This window comes from Bidens hawaiensis, unplaced genomic scaffold (assembly GCF_021521415.1).
Source record: "Bidens hawaiensis isolate Kalapana, Puna unplaced genomic scaffold, B.hawaiensis_p1.1 tig00001521_1, whole genome shotgun sequence".
Taxonomy (NCBI): Eukaryota; Viridiplantae; Streptophyta; class Magnoliopsida; order Asterales; family Asteraceae; genus Bidens; species Bidens hawaiensis.
Genome location: NW_027491087.1, coordinates 4,143,551 through 4,157,202, shown reverse-complemented (window position 1 = coordinate 4,157,202; position 13,652 = coordinate 4,143,551). Strand labels below are relative to the sequence as shown.

At 36.4% G+C, this 13,652-nt stretch overlaps 1 protein-coding gene across 1 annotated transcript; it reads left to right on the top strand.

The window, feature by feature from the left end:
* The first annotated feature begins 5,489 nt into the window (after positions 1-5,489).
* On the top strand, positions 5,490-7,846 carry LOC143584476 (WUSCHEL-related homeobox 8-like). The gene is made up of 3 exons (XM_077066524.1): positions 5,490-5,753; positions 6,465-6,965; positions 7,553-7,846. The coding sequence occupies exons 1-3, from the start codon at positions 5,570-5,572 to the stop codon at positions 7,636-7,638; spliced, it is 771 nt and encodes a 256-aa protein (XP_076922639.1). The 5' UTR covers positions 5,490-5,569; the 3' UTR covers positions 7,639-7,846.
* The last annotated feature ends 5,806 nt before the right edge of the window (positions 7,847-13,652 follow it).

The following is a 13,652-nucleotide window of genomic DNA, read 5'->3' as shown; positions in this document are numbered from 1 at the left end:
GCAGGCAAAAAGTTGAAGTGAAACCCCCAATGTTCTATGCTTGTGTCGGGAACAATGACTAATGACTAAACTCATTCGTTGATTTTGGTTTACCTTTTCTTCATTGAGGCTGGAACAAGATCTTTGAAGCGGGCCGAGCTTCAAAATACAATGTCCTTTCTACTAGCTTAATTGGTTATAAGTATGTACTATTAACAATTTTTTTTTTTTTTTTTGCATTTTGCCATGTCATGCTTAAATGAGTTTGTTTATGGTGCAATTTGAAGGTAATAGACATACAAAGGATGTGGTTCATGAGTTTGTCCGTTATCTTCAAGGATTATGTATATATGTTGATTCAACAGGTTTATTTTCTTTGAAAAAAATATGTTTTTATTTAATAATTATTTGTTTAATTTTTATATATGGTGATTTTGTGCTCAGATATGGATAGCCATGGAAAAGTTTGAAGAGTGTTTCATCAATTGTGCCTGGAATTGTTTATGATTTGTTTGTTTTCAGTGCATATATGGATAATTGAACAAAATATATGAACAAATGTAAACATGTTAGTTCGTTTAAAACAAGAACATGTTCGTATTTGTTCATGTTCGTTTATTTAAAATCTAAACGAACAATTCATTAGCATAAACGAACATAATTGAACAAACGTAGTCAGACATAAACGAACACAAACATACGTAAACGAATATAAATGAACACAAACGGGTAAATATAAAGCATTAAGTAGATAATTAATATGAAAATGAACATAAACGAACATGAAAAAACAAAAATGGATTAAAATGGATCCAAGTATAAGTATATAAATTCTGAAAAATATAACAAACTTAAATATAATAAATTAATTTAAAACAATTAATTACAAATGTAATTGTAAAATAATTAAAAATAAAAACCTAAATAACCCGTGTGACACGCGAACTAAAAGCTAGTTATTTTATATTTTATGCGTATCCTGAATCCTCTCGTTTAATAAATTTCCGCAGGAAAAAGCAAGAGAATCCAACTAGAATAATAAATAATATTTTTTTTGCACAAACTATTTAGTATCATTTACATAACTATTTATTATTATTTATTTTTTTGAAAGGGTGAGGAAGTATACATTAAATATGAAACCTGTCTAGACAAAAACATGGACGAGATCGAAAAAAAAATATATGACCAAGAGTGGATTTTTTGCCACTCGATCCAACCGAAATTTACCTAGAAGTTTCTATTATCAAAACACAAATAACACATTATAGTTTGCAACATTTAGAGAATGGAATGAGGAGTTAATATGGCAATGGAGGGGAGAAAATTGACGAATCGTAGTGTGCTTTACCCTTACAGTAATGGTAACGACACCTAAAATTTTTTTTGCATTCTACATGGGAATGAATTCAATAGAATGAGTAGCATAGACGAGTGCATCCCATACTTTCACATACGGGTAGTAACTGAGTGTCGGTACAAAAGGGTTGCGCTGTTAGTAACTTTGTACAAGGAGATGTAAAAAATATATATCATTTTTCATTTTGAGTTACTTAGAGCTAATTACTTATACTAGATACCAAAGGAGCTAAAAGTTACTGGTAATCATAGCCCACAAAAGATAGATGATGAACATCAAAGACTTTGCCATGTTAATATTTGTTTTGTTTTTTGTTATGTTGAACGACCAGGAATGAACATACTTTTATAGGACTTGTAATCTAAATTCGTGAATATTTAATAAAAGGGTTTTGGAGACTTGTAACAAATTCGAGATCGATTAGGGTTTTTGACGCACGTGAAGCAAACACGTTAGTATTGTTCACCCTTGAGGTTGACTCAGCAGTTTTGACTGTACTATGAGTACTTTTGCCATTTGTAGTCGGTTTACCGTAGTGCATGAATTGTTCCATTGCTTCCTCTTCTTTAGTAAGAGGAAGCCCAATGTAATTGTCATTATATGACGGAGGAACCACACTGTACCCAATACCTTCACCCTTATTTTCTTTCCATTTTAACTATTTTTCAATCATGGACTCAACAATAACACTAGAGACATCAAATTTCTTAAAATTGAACTCAGCATTTTCAAATTTATTGGTTAACTTAGCAATCTCCAACTTAAAGGCTTCTAACTCGACGGTTAGTTCAGTAATTTTCTGTTTTGCGTCTAAGTGGTGACAACATTTTATGGTAAAATCAGTTTGAAGCTTTAAGAAGTCCTTTTGTTGTGCCTATAGTTTATCTTTTAAAGCTTTTTCGAGTTTCTTAAGGGTGAAATTATCATGTTTTATTCCCTCAATTTCTCTAATCAGATTACAATTGTGAGATTTATATAAATCTACCTTATTAATGCAGGATTGAGAACATAGTTCAGTTTTTACATTTGATGAGCCGGAAGAGGTGGAAGCCATGAAAACAAACTGAAGATCCTTAGCCTGCTCCTCTGCATCATTCTCATCTCCAGTGGCATCAATCCTAGCAAATTAGCAGTCTGATTGTTGATGTTGAGTGATGCCATCTGATCATTCCAATCAAAATGCTGAGCCACCAACCCTTGCTCATTTCTCTTGCCCTAGCTGCATTTTCTCCTCTGACCCCATTAACCGGAATCAATGCCCTTTCCATGTTTACCTCTTTAACAGGATTCGTGCCTTCACGAGCAAAATGACCCGACTCATGACACTTATAACACCTTAGAGTTTCTTTATTGAATCCCACTTTCTTGTTAGCTGGCATATTCCAGTTGTTTATGTATGTTCTCTTGGTGAACATTTTTGCTCTGAACACTGCCATGGCTATTTGCCAAGAGATATCAATTTCTTCCACATTATCAGGATGATTTTGATCCAATTTATCAACAACAACTGGTTGAACTAGGTCTCTAGCGAGAAAATCATTGTAGCAGTTCATGAAACCTACCATCAAGGCAATGTTCTCTTGGGTCTCCTTTGAGATAGCAGGAACTTGAGTGGGAGACTGACTGGACGCACCGACATCTAATTGAGGCTTTTTCGTTGTAGTAGATTGTTGGAAGAACACGAGAGCAGGCTGTGGCAATGGCTGAGTGAATTGACCTTGAGAAGACCTAAACATGGATGAGTTGTTCTTAGATTGATGTGGCTGAGTATACTGACCCTGAGAGGACTTGAACATAGAAAAACTGTCTTGTGATATGAGAGCATTATTAAAGGCAACACTGTAGCCAACTGCATTATAGGATTTAGCATTATTAGTTGCTATGTTGTTCTACTTGTCTATCTTATATTATGGTGGTGTCGACATGTGAATAAAGGTATTTGTTTGGTAACTGCTATCTTTGTCTTTGCTACTTACTATAACTTTAGTTTGTGCTATGATCACCATCTTTCTTATCAGTTAAAGTCTAAATTCACTCATGATAATATCGGTTTTCTCCCTCTGAATAAGATATTGATGTTCGAAGTTGATTATTAAGTTGGTTTTTTTTTTATGAAATTAAACCGCAAATAAAGTTTTGCTTGTATCTTGAGATGGGTTGAGACGTTGAGTCGCCCCTGCTCAAAGTGGTGTGTAAAAGGGAAGTGTCGAGTCAAGGATTGTCTTGTAATAATGTTGGTCGAATGAGTCTTGTAATAACAACGGCCAACTTTTAATCGATTAAAATCATCCAAAAAGCATTTAATGTGCTTAATATATTGTTAAGTGACTTGGAGAACATATCTTTGATAAGGCTTGAAGGCGCATGAAAGGTTATAAAGGAATGTGTCACATGGGAACGCCATGGAAGAAGCATATCATTATTAGAAGGGACCACTTTGGTTACATGACAAAAGACAAAAAGAATGTGAAAAAATCTTCACCACCAACAGAAGAAAAGATGTCCTAATCAATCCGTTGGAAGGGGACCTCACAAAGTATTCTTTCATAAATATCATGTACCTTGTAAGTATTAGTTTTATAAGCAATAGAGAGCAAGATTGGTAAAGACGGAGTCTTTAAACACCCGAGTTTGAAGGTCTTGGGTTCAAGTCTCACACACGACAATAATTAAAAAATGTTTTGTCAAAAAAAAAAATCTTATACTTAAGAGGTGTGATATCATCTTGTAATTTGTACATTCTTAGTACAATAAACGACCACACGCTGCTTTGTTATTATCATTTATTGAGTTTCACTAACTTTTGAAGTCTATACAAACAAAGTATCTAGTGATACCAAAAACTAATGAAACACATGCATCGACAAATACATAAATGGAGGCCACAGTTTCTAATTTTTGTAGGGGTTATTTTAAACTTGTGATCAAGCGTTTGTAAATCTCATATTTTGGAATATATATCATCGTACCTGTCGCACAACTATTTGAGCATTTAACATAATATTTTTTTTGAACGACGAACATTTAAAAGTTTATTAAACCACCAAACGGTATAGGGTATAGCAAGAAACTAATCGGGGCAGGTGCAATCTACCTCCCGAAAGAAAAACACCGAGAAACAAAAACAGACACCACTAAAAACCTCCTTACACTTTTAAATACATCTAATTATCCCATGTTATATCCGTCATTTTCGATCTATTAAGCACCTATAAAAAGCCCAAAGCTTTTATATTTCCCACTATAATACCTAACTGAGCTGACTCCCCATTAAAAATCACGTCATTCCGGGTCTTCCAAAGACACCAAATTGTCGTAAGGCAAATAGCTTGGAAAACCTTAGCCTTCCGTTTTGGGAATCGAGTATATTTATACATCTTCAAAATATCACGAGTACCGAAAGCAAAAAAAGACGGGACCTTACACCATTGGGAGATCACTTGCCAAGTTGCTTGGGAAGGGACATGAAACCATAATGTGCTCCGCCGATTCTTCGGTTAAGCCGCAAATTGGACAAACAACCGTCGAGACCGCAACGTTCAGTTTTACAAGCAACAAGAGGGAAGGAGTTTTCTCCATTTCGACCTGCCACGCAAGAATACCGACTTATTTCGGGAACCAATTTTTCCACTCGAAAACGTAAGTTGTACCACTCACCACATCTTTTGCCATAACTTTCTTAATGCTCCTTATGGAGAAGTCAACTGAATCATCAAGTAGCCAAACCCATTGATCCTTTCCATCACTTAAATTAATATGTTGATAAAGTTGCGAAAGGTTTCTTAATTTCATAATTTCCTTCACAGTTACAAGTGCACGAATCCACTCCCAAGTTCCACATATCGCTCCGCCATACATCAGTAACTAAAATTAATAAAACCGACCGACTAGTAACATGATAAATTTATTTTTAAATCAAACCTTAAGAAAATTACAAAACATAATAAAGGTATTAAATGCAAATATAGAAACAAAAAATACAGAGCGTTGATTGGGGCTAAAAGTGCGCACATGCCATACATCACGGCAGTCAGTCGGTCCAAGAAGACCATTATATTATGTCTTTTGTCTTTATTGTCCGCCATTTTCATTCTTTCTTCTTCTTTTTCTTCACCACTACTTTTCCTCCATTCTTTAATTCTTTAATTAATTAATTAATAATAATAATATTATTATTCACCCTCTTGTTCTCTTCTACTCTACTCCAGTGTTTGTTGTGTTCTAGGACTTATGGAGCAAGATGAAGGAAATAATAATATTAACATTAATAATGGAAATGGAGGAGGGATGTTTGTGAAAGTCATGACTGATGAACAAATGGAAGTTCTTCGGAAACAAATTGCTATTTATGCCACTATTTGTGAACAACTTGTTGATCTGCACAAATCATTAACTTCTCATCATGATCTTGCAGGTTAGTTGTTTTTGTTTCAATTTATTGTGAATATTATTTTTAGGGTTTTTGTTTCAGTTGACTAGTTCATCCAATTTATATAATATTTAGTTAGCAGAATTTAGGTCAAATTGATTTTGTGGTGACATTGGCCATGTTAACTTACAAGGTCACCCACTCTATACAAAAAACTTATAATTAATGTTTATTGGATTTTAATAATCCCTATTCATTATCGTACTAGGGGGTCCCAAATTTTAAAAATTTGGCCTCCAATGGTCCCCGTTAAAACGGACTTAACGGCGTTATATTTTTTTCCGAATTTCAAACAATTTTTTAGGGCTTTTGATCGGAATGATGATACAAGTCGATTGTTGTAAAATTTAGCTTGAAACGGTGATCCAAATGACTTGATTTGTGTTAATTGTAAGTTCAAACACCCGAAATGAAGTATTGTTTCGTCATTTCGGAGCAGCGTTTCGAACGAAGTTTTGCATCAATCGACTTGTAATCAAAAACCCTAAAACATTAGTTTGAAATTCGGAAAAAAGTATAGCGCCGTTGAGTCCTTTTTAACGGGGTCCTTTTTAACGGGGGACCATTGGAGGCCAACTTTTTAAAATTTGGGACCGCCAGTGGTGATAAAACGAATAGGGATTATCATCGGCCAATACCCTTCAATAGGGATTATTAAAATCCAATAAACCTATAATAAATACTATTTTCTTGCAGGGGTAAGACTCGGGAACATATACAACGATCCGTTGGTGGCGTCTGGCGGCCACAAGTTCTCCGGTCGCCAACGCTGGACCCCGACACCCGTTCAACTTCAAATTCTCGAGCGTCTTTTCGACCAAGGAAACGGGACGCCAAGCAAACAAAAAATCAAAGAAATAACATCCGAGTTATCGCAACACGGTCAGATTTCGGAGACTAATGTTTATAACTGGTTCCAAAACAGGCGGGCCAGGTCCAAGAGGAAGCAACAAGTATCTGCGCCTAATAATAATAATAATAATAATGTTGACTCTGAAGTGGAAACCGAAGTCGAGTCACCAAAACTACAACAGAACTCGGTATCAACGCCTGATGATAACGCGTGTTTTCAGACTCCGAATATTTTGTGTTCGGTGGATCAACGTGCCAACAAAGTTGAGCCCGTTTTCCCCTCTGAGGCTAGCTCGAACCCTGCGGGCCAAATGTCGTATTATGGAAGTATGCTGTCGAATCCCAGTAAGTATGCAATCAGAAAATGTGTTAGTGAAGTGTTTTCGGTGTAAACGGCTAGGGTCGAGCCTGGCTTGGCTTGTTGTTTAGGCTTGCGAGCCAGCTTGAGCGCGTTAAATGAATCTTGGGCTAGGCTCGGTTATTACTTATTATCTTTAATCTAATATATTAAATAAAAATGATAGGCTTTTGTAAGCTCGCTAGCCGGCTTGAGCTCGTGAAGCGAAACTCGGGCTCGGCTTGTCTACTATTTATTATTTATTATTTATATTATATACATTTATAACTATTTTTATATATGCTAACTATAATTATTTTATATAATATAATATATATTGTTTAGTTGTTTTTATTGAATAGTTATTATTTTGTCAATATAGATTTAATATATGAAATAAGCTTGTATACAAATAGGCTCGTGAGCCAAGTTGAGCTCAATAAGTGAAGTTCGGGCTCGTTTAAGCTTGACTAGATTTGAGCTTTTAACGATCTGAACTCGAGTGGCTCACGAGCAGCTTGGCTCGTGTACACCACTAGTTAGCAATATCTAGCACGTACAACATTCATATCATCTGGTACAATCTTTAATGCAGGAATGGACCGTATAATCGGGAAGATGGAAGTTCCGGGGAGCTACCAGTCATATATGCAAGGTGATGAATACAATATGACAGGCTAAAGGTACTTCCTTGACACGCAAGTATAGACGTTGATAGTTTATGAATCTTTGGTGATCGTTTCTTGTACTTCACTCTTTGTGTTTTCTAGATGATATATATGCATAGTATGTGTTTCTTGTTTAGTACGGTGTTCGATAAAAACAATCCGTTAACAGTTTTTCCAACTGTTCTTATTTATATATATAGTTGTGTTTTTGGATTTGGGTCGACAGTGATCGGTTTGGAGTGAAGTTCTGGTGCCAAAGTTTTATATATAGAGTAAGGCTTATCTTAAATATGCAAGGAGTCTGCAAATATAAAAATTCTTCACTTAACAACTAGCTTAGCCAGCAGTCCAGCAATACAGTAGAGGTGCATTAATCAGATCACTTTTAAAACCGGCTTGGGCTAGGTTAACGAAAATCAAAAACCGGATGGGTCGAAACCAAGAGCGAAGCTTTCTTATCCGCACCTCCGTTTACCTCCAAGCTTCGCCTCTGGTCGAAATATAACCAGCTTTTCTCAAACCTATTGTCCCAACCGGTTTACAACTTAGGTTGTGTGGGTGGCTCACTACGTGACAACGAAACACCATGGCACACCAAGTAAATTGAGTTATTTATTTATAATAATTCATTTATCATATATTTTGATTTTTTTAATAACTTGTGCTAGTTTACTTTATATTACATTCATTATTTGGATTGTCGGTCTTGCCTTCCATCTATAGTTTATCTATAATATGTATAAACGAAACCTCAAAAATCCTACGTGTCACGCTCTGGTAGCTCCCACCCCCTATGAAGCCACTAGATTGCTTCATTCTTGAATCGTGGCTTCTCATGCATAACGAAAGCTTCATGCTTCCGTTTCCTAAAATCCCCAACTCACCGAAGCTTCCTTGGTGGCAGACTGGCAGTTGTCACTAGAGTGGCGGAGTTATAAAAAAGATGCGCCGGGTTTTGAATATTTTAGAAAGGGTGTTTTGGATAATATTAACCAGTTGGGGTATTGTGTACAATACATTTGAAGGTTTGGAAGGTGACTATATTGATTATCTGAAGAAAAAAAATAGCCATGACAGGGTTTCGGCAGTGGGCCCGTTGCTACCCAACAAGCTTGGCCCGATGAGTCGCACAGGACGTGGTGGTTCGAGTGCAATGCCACCTAATGATCTGCTCATGTGGTTGGCCCAAAAGCGTGACGACTCGGTTGGATGTTGGGAAGCGAGTTTGTATTGGTGGACACGAGAGTGTTCCTGACTCCGTCGAGTTGGCTCGGTTGTTGGATGATTCATTGAAGGTCAAGAATTTCTTTCAATAGTCCCTGCTGCCATGGCTATGGCCATGGCCATGTAGTATCCTCCACTAGCTACCATGTTACCCATTGATGCAACTACTGGCTTAGATTCAGCCAATAGTTTAATTCCCCTCTATATCTTACAGAAAAATGATTTTTTTAAACTGTTCGGTTTCGGTTTTTTTGGATTTTGGTTTTAGGGTTCGGTTTGGTTTTGGATGCGGTTTTTTCGGTTTTTGCTAATCGAGCCAAAACATTTTGGCAAAAAAACACTTGACCCAAGTTTTTGAAATTGGGCATGACATTTTTTTCTTTAAACGAATGATTAATAGAATATTGAATATTTGGACTTCAAATATTAAAAGCTAAGAAAAGATACATGTAAAATCAAAAATAAAAATTAAAACTAAAAGTACTGTATTATTAGTTATTAACTATATAGCAACAAGATATATCTTTTATTAACCATATGTTGAAACTAAACAAATAGTTGTCGGTGTATTTTTTTCAATGGTTATGGTTAAGATATTGTGGTTATTTTATTTTTTTGGTTATTTCGGTTCGGTTCGGTTTTTCGGTTCTTAACAAAATACAAAACCGAACCAAAACCAATATTTTGGTTTTTGCTAAAGTTCAAAACTGAACCGTTTTGGTTTTTGCTAAAGTTCAAAACTGAACCGTCGGTTTCTAATTCTGTTTGGTGTTTTTGGTTCGGTTCTTTTGGTTTTATCGGTTTCGGTTCGAGTTTTTTTGGTTTTATACACACCCCTAATACAATTGAGTGACGAAGGTTTAATATTGTTAAGCGAGTTGGGGAACATATCTTTGATGAGGCTTGAAGACACATGAAAGGTTACAAACTTACAATGGAATGTGTCACATTGGAACGTCGTCGAACCCTTCTACAAGCATACGGTTATAAGAAGGGACCATTTGATGGCATAGCAGAAGACAAAAAGAATGTGAGAAAATCCTTACCAATAGAAGAAAAGATGTTGCAAGTTATTGGAAGGGGACCCCACAAAATATTCTTTTGAGGTACTATAAATACCACGTACCTTGTAAGGATTATGTTAAGCAAAAGAAAACGAGCTTTAAAACACATGGGTTTGGACGCCTTGAGTTTAAGTCCCACAAACAAACAAAGATTAAAAAAAATTCGCCGTTTAAAAAAGAACAAAGAAACATGTTGTGATATCATCTTGTAATTTGTACATTCTAAATACGGTAAACGATCACTAATGAAACATAGGCATAGGCACCGTAAAAATATAGATGGAGGCCATAGTATCATCAACATGTATGGGTCACCCATTTTGTATACATTTATGGAGGGCTGTTTTAAAGTTGTGTTCAAGCCTTATGTGAATCTTAATTTTTGGGACATAATTGTACATGACAAATCGCACAACTATTTGAATGTTTTACATAGTCGTGTATTTCCTAGCTTTCACAAAATTTTAAAACCAACTTAAATGTGCTCAAAGTATGTTTTTTTGTTGTCAACTTATGCACTAGTTTTCGTTAAATTGTAGTTAAAAAAATATTTTGGGGTCTCTATCGTCTTAGCAAAGTTCAAAAGTTTTCATGTCTAGTATTAGGAATGAGATCGGAACCGTACCGATACCGACCGTTCCCGGTTCCGAAAATCATGAATTCTTGGTACTGGTACCGGTACCGAAATATTCGGTACGGTACCGGTATTGAAGGTAAAAATCCGGGAAATAACAGTACCGGTACCGAAACTCAAAACTATGGTACCGATACTCAAAACTATGGTACCGATTTGGTACCGAGATTTCGGTATTGGTACCAACCGGTACGAGTACCAATTTTGCTCATCTCTATCTAGTACTATGTACTCAGCTAGTTGAAGTTACAAGCATTACGTTATGTTCTATTTGTGTTTTCGACGCACTTATTTCATGAACTTGGTGTCACTATAGATAAGGGGGTTGATTTTCTATAAAAATTTCTGATGCGCATATAAGATCCGTTTCCCACCACAAAAGAAAAAAAACCATAATTTTGCAACAAACTTGCACACAACATAACAAACCTACACAACATTGGATAACATCCCAATGTTAGGACACACTTTCAACATAAGTACGTAATACCATTTTAAATTAGTTTTTTTAGAGACCAATTGCCATTAATTGTTGGGTGACTTTGAAAGATTACTACTCACATACAACCACCTTACCTAGTTGAATTCCCCTTACAATGATTGTCCATATCTCAGAATGTACATACAGTCGAACCTAAGACCTCAATCCTATACATGAACCTACATGATTGGGTATACCTTCCCATCCCCGACCAGTTAGAAATCATTGGCTTTAAATTAGTTATTATATTCTAAAATTGTGGTAATATCTTGCTTAAAAAAGAAATCAATGTCCAAACCTACTCATCCATTACTTTATTTATTTATTTATATTATAATTCATTATTTGGATTGCCGGTCTATAGTTTATTATTATGTATATTTGGCACACTTCAACTTCGATTGTATGCTTTAACTTTCAAGTATAAACTATCATTATATATGAGTAAAATGATATAATGATAGTTTACCAAGAAGCTAAGATGACAGGACATCAAGCTAAGATGGTAAACCAACTTTCACAATCTTTTTAACAATGGGAGAGCTTACCAAGAACATGACAACACAAACTTTTAACGACAACAACCGAATAACTGCTACTGCCGACGGATCACACGAGAGGAGGTGCAGACTGCACTTAGGAGGATGGGAAGGTCTAAGGCGGTCGGCCCAGACAATATACCCATCGAGGTGTGGAAGTGTCTAGGAGAGGAAGGAGTCATGTGGTTAACTACTCTGTTCAATAGTATTCTCAAATCAGGTAAGATGCCAGACCAGTGGAGGAGAAGCGTTGTAGTTCCTATCTATAAGAACAAATGAGACGCCCAATGTTGCGGTAACTACCGAGGAATCAAACTACTAAGCCATACTATGAAGCTATGGGAAAGAGTGATTGAGGTTAGACTTAGACGACAAACTCAGGTTACGGTCAACCAATTTGGCTTCATGTCGGGGCGTTCCACAACAGAGGCAATACACATTATAAGAAGATTAATGAAAAAGTATATGGAGAAGAAGCGTGATCTACATATGGTGTTTATTGACCTAGAAAAGGCCTACGACAGTGTGCCACGACAGGTTCTCTGGGAGTGCTTGGTGGGTAGAGGAGTACCCAGGAAGTACATAGAGATAATTATGGATATGTATGCAAGGAGTGAAACAAGTGTTCGTGCGCCAGTGGGGGATACTGATTTCTTCCCTGTAGTGGTGGGTCTTCACCAGGGGTCAGCGCTGAGTCCGTTTCTTTTTGCAGTAGTCTTGGATGAGTTGTCAAAGTCGATTCAGGGGACTCTCCCGTGGTGCATGATGTTCGCAGACGATATTGTGCTACTTGCTGAAAGAAAACAAGATCTAAACATGAGGCTTGAGGAGTGGCGAACAACCTTAGAAACGAAATGTTTAAAGATTAGCCGCTCTAAGACAGAGTACCTCCACTATGATTTTGGTAGGATAAATGACAATGAGGACGTACAGATCACCATCGAAGGGCAGGTGGTCCCGCAAGTAACGAAGTTCAAGTATCTAGAATCATTTGTTCAGAGCAATGTGGAATTAGACAGTGATGTGACTCATCAAGTCCAGGTAGGATGGTGTAGATGGAAAGCAGCCACAGGTATATTGTGCAACAAGAGTTTCCCGACTAAACTAAAGGGAAAATTTTTTAGGGTTGCAGTTAGACCTGCAATGCTATATGGAACAGATTGTTGGGCCATCAAGAAGGCACAAGTGCGGAAGATGGAGGTAGCAGAAATGAGAATGCTACGTTGGATGCGTGGGCACACAAGGCTAGACCGAATAAGAAACGTTGTGTTTCGAGAGAGATTAGGGGTAGCAAACATAGCAGACAAGATAAGAGAGTGGAGATTGAGATGGTTTGGGCATGTGAAGAGAAGACAGACGACGAATCCTGTTAGATCCGTAGAAAACATTACTATAGAGGGGAGAAGGGGTAGAGGATGACCTAAATTGACTTGGGATGAAAGGATTAAGCATGATCTCATAGACCTAAACATCTCCGAGGACATGGTTGATGATAGGAATCTTTGAAGAAGTAGAATTAAGGTTAATGATTTTTAGAAAGAAATGAATACCTTAGGGCTTATACTTAACTTATTTAGGTCACATACCATAATGGTATTTCCCCTTCATATATTATTATTATTATTACTATTACTATTAGTATTATTAGTTTTGATATTACTTTTGAACTTTGATTCCCTTTGTTTTGCTTCATACATATTATTATTATTAGTATTATTATTATTATTAGTTTTTTATATAACTGTTAAACTTTGATTTCCTTTGTTTTGCTTCATACATATGTATTTAGAGCCGAGGGTCTCTATGGAAGCCACCTCTTTTTCCTTTGGATAGAGATACGGTGTGCCTACATCCCACCCTCCCTAGACCCTACTTATAGCTTGCTGTCGGTGGGACTTGGTATGATTGATTGATTGATATACGAGTAAAATCTGTAGCAAAAACTTCCCTGTCGTTGTAACTTGTAACATATCCTATTGCAAAATAATAGGCTAGCATAACCTTTGAACCAAAAGAATGTCAGCCATGCAGTCATTTCATTTCATGGTAAGCACATTCATTTTTGTATATATTTGATAGCTACAA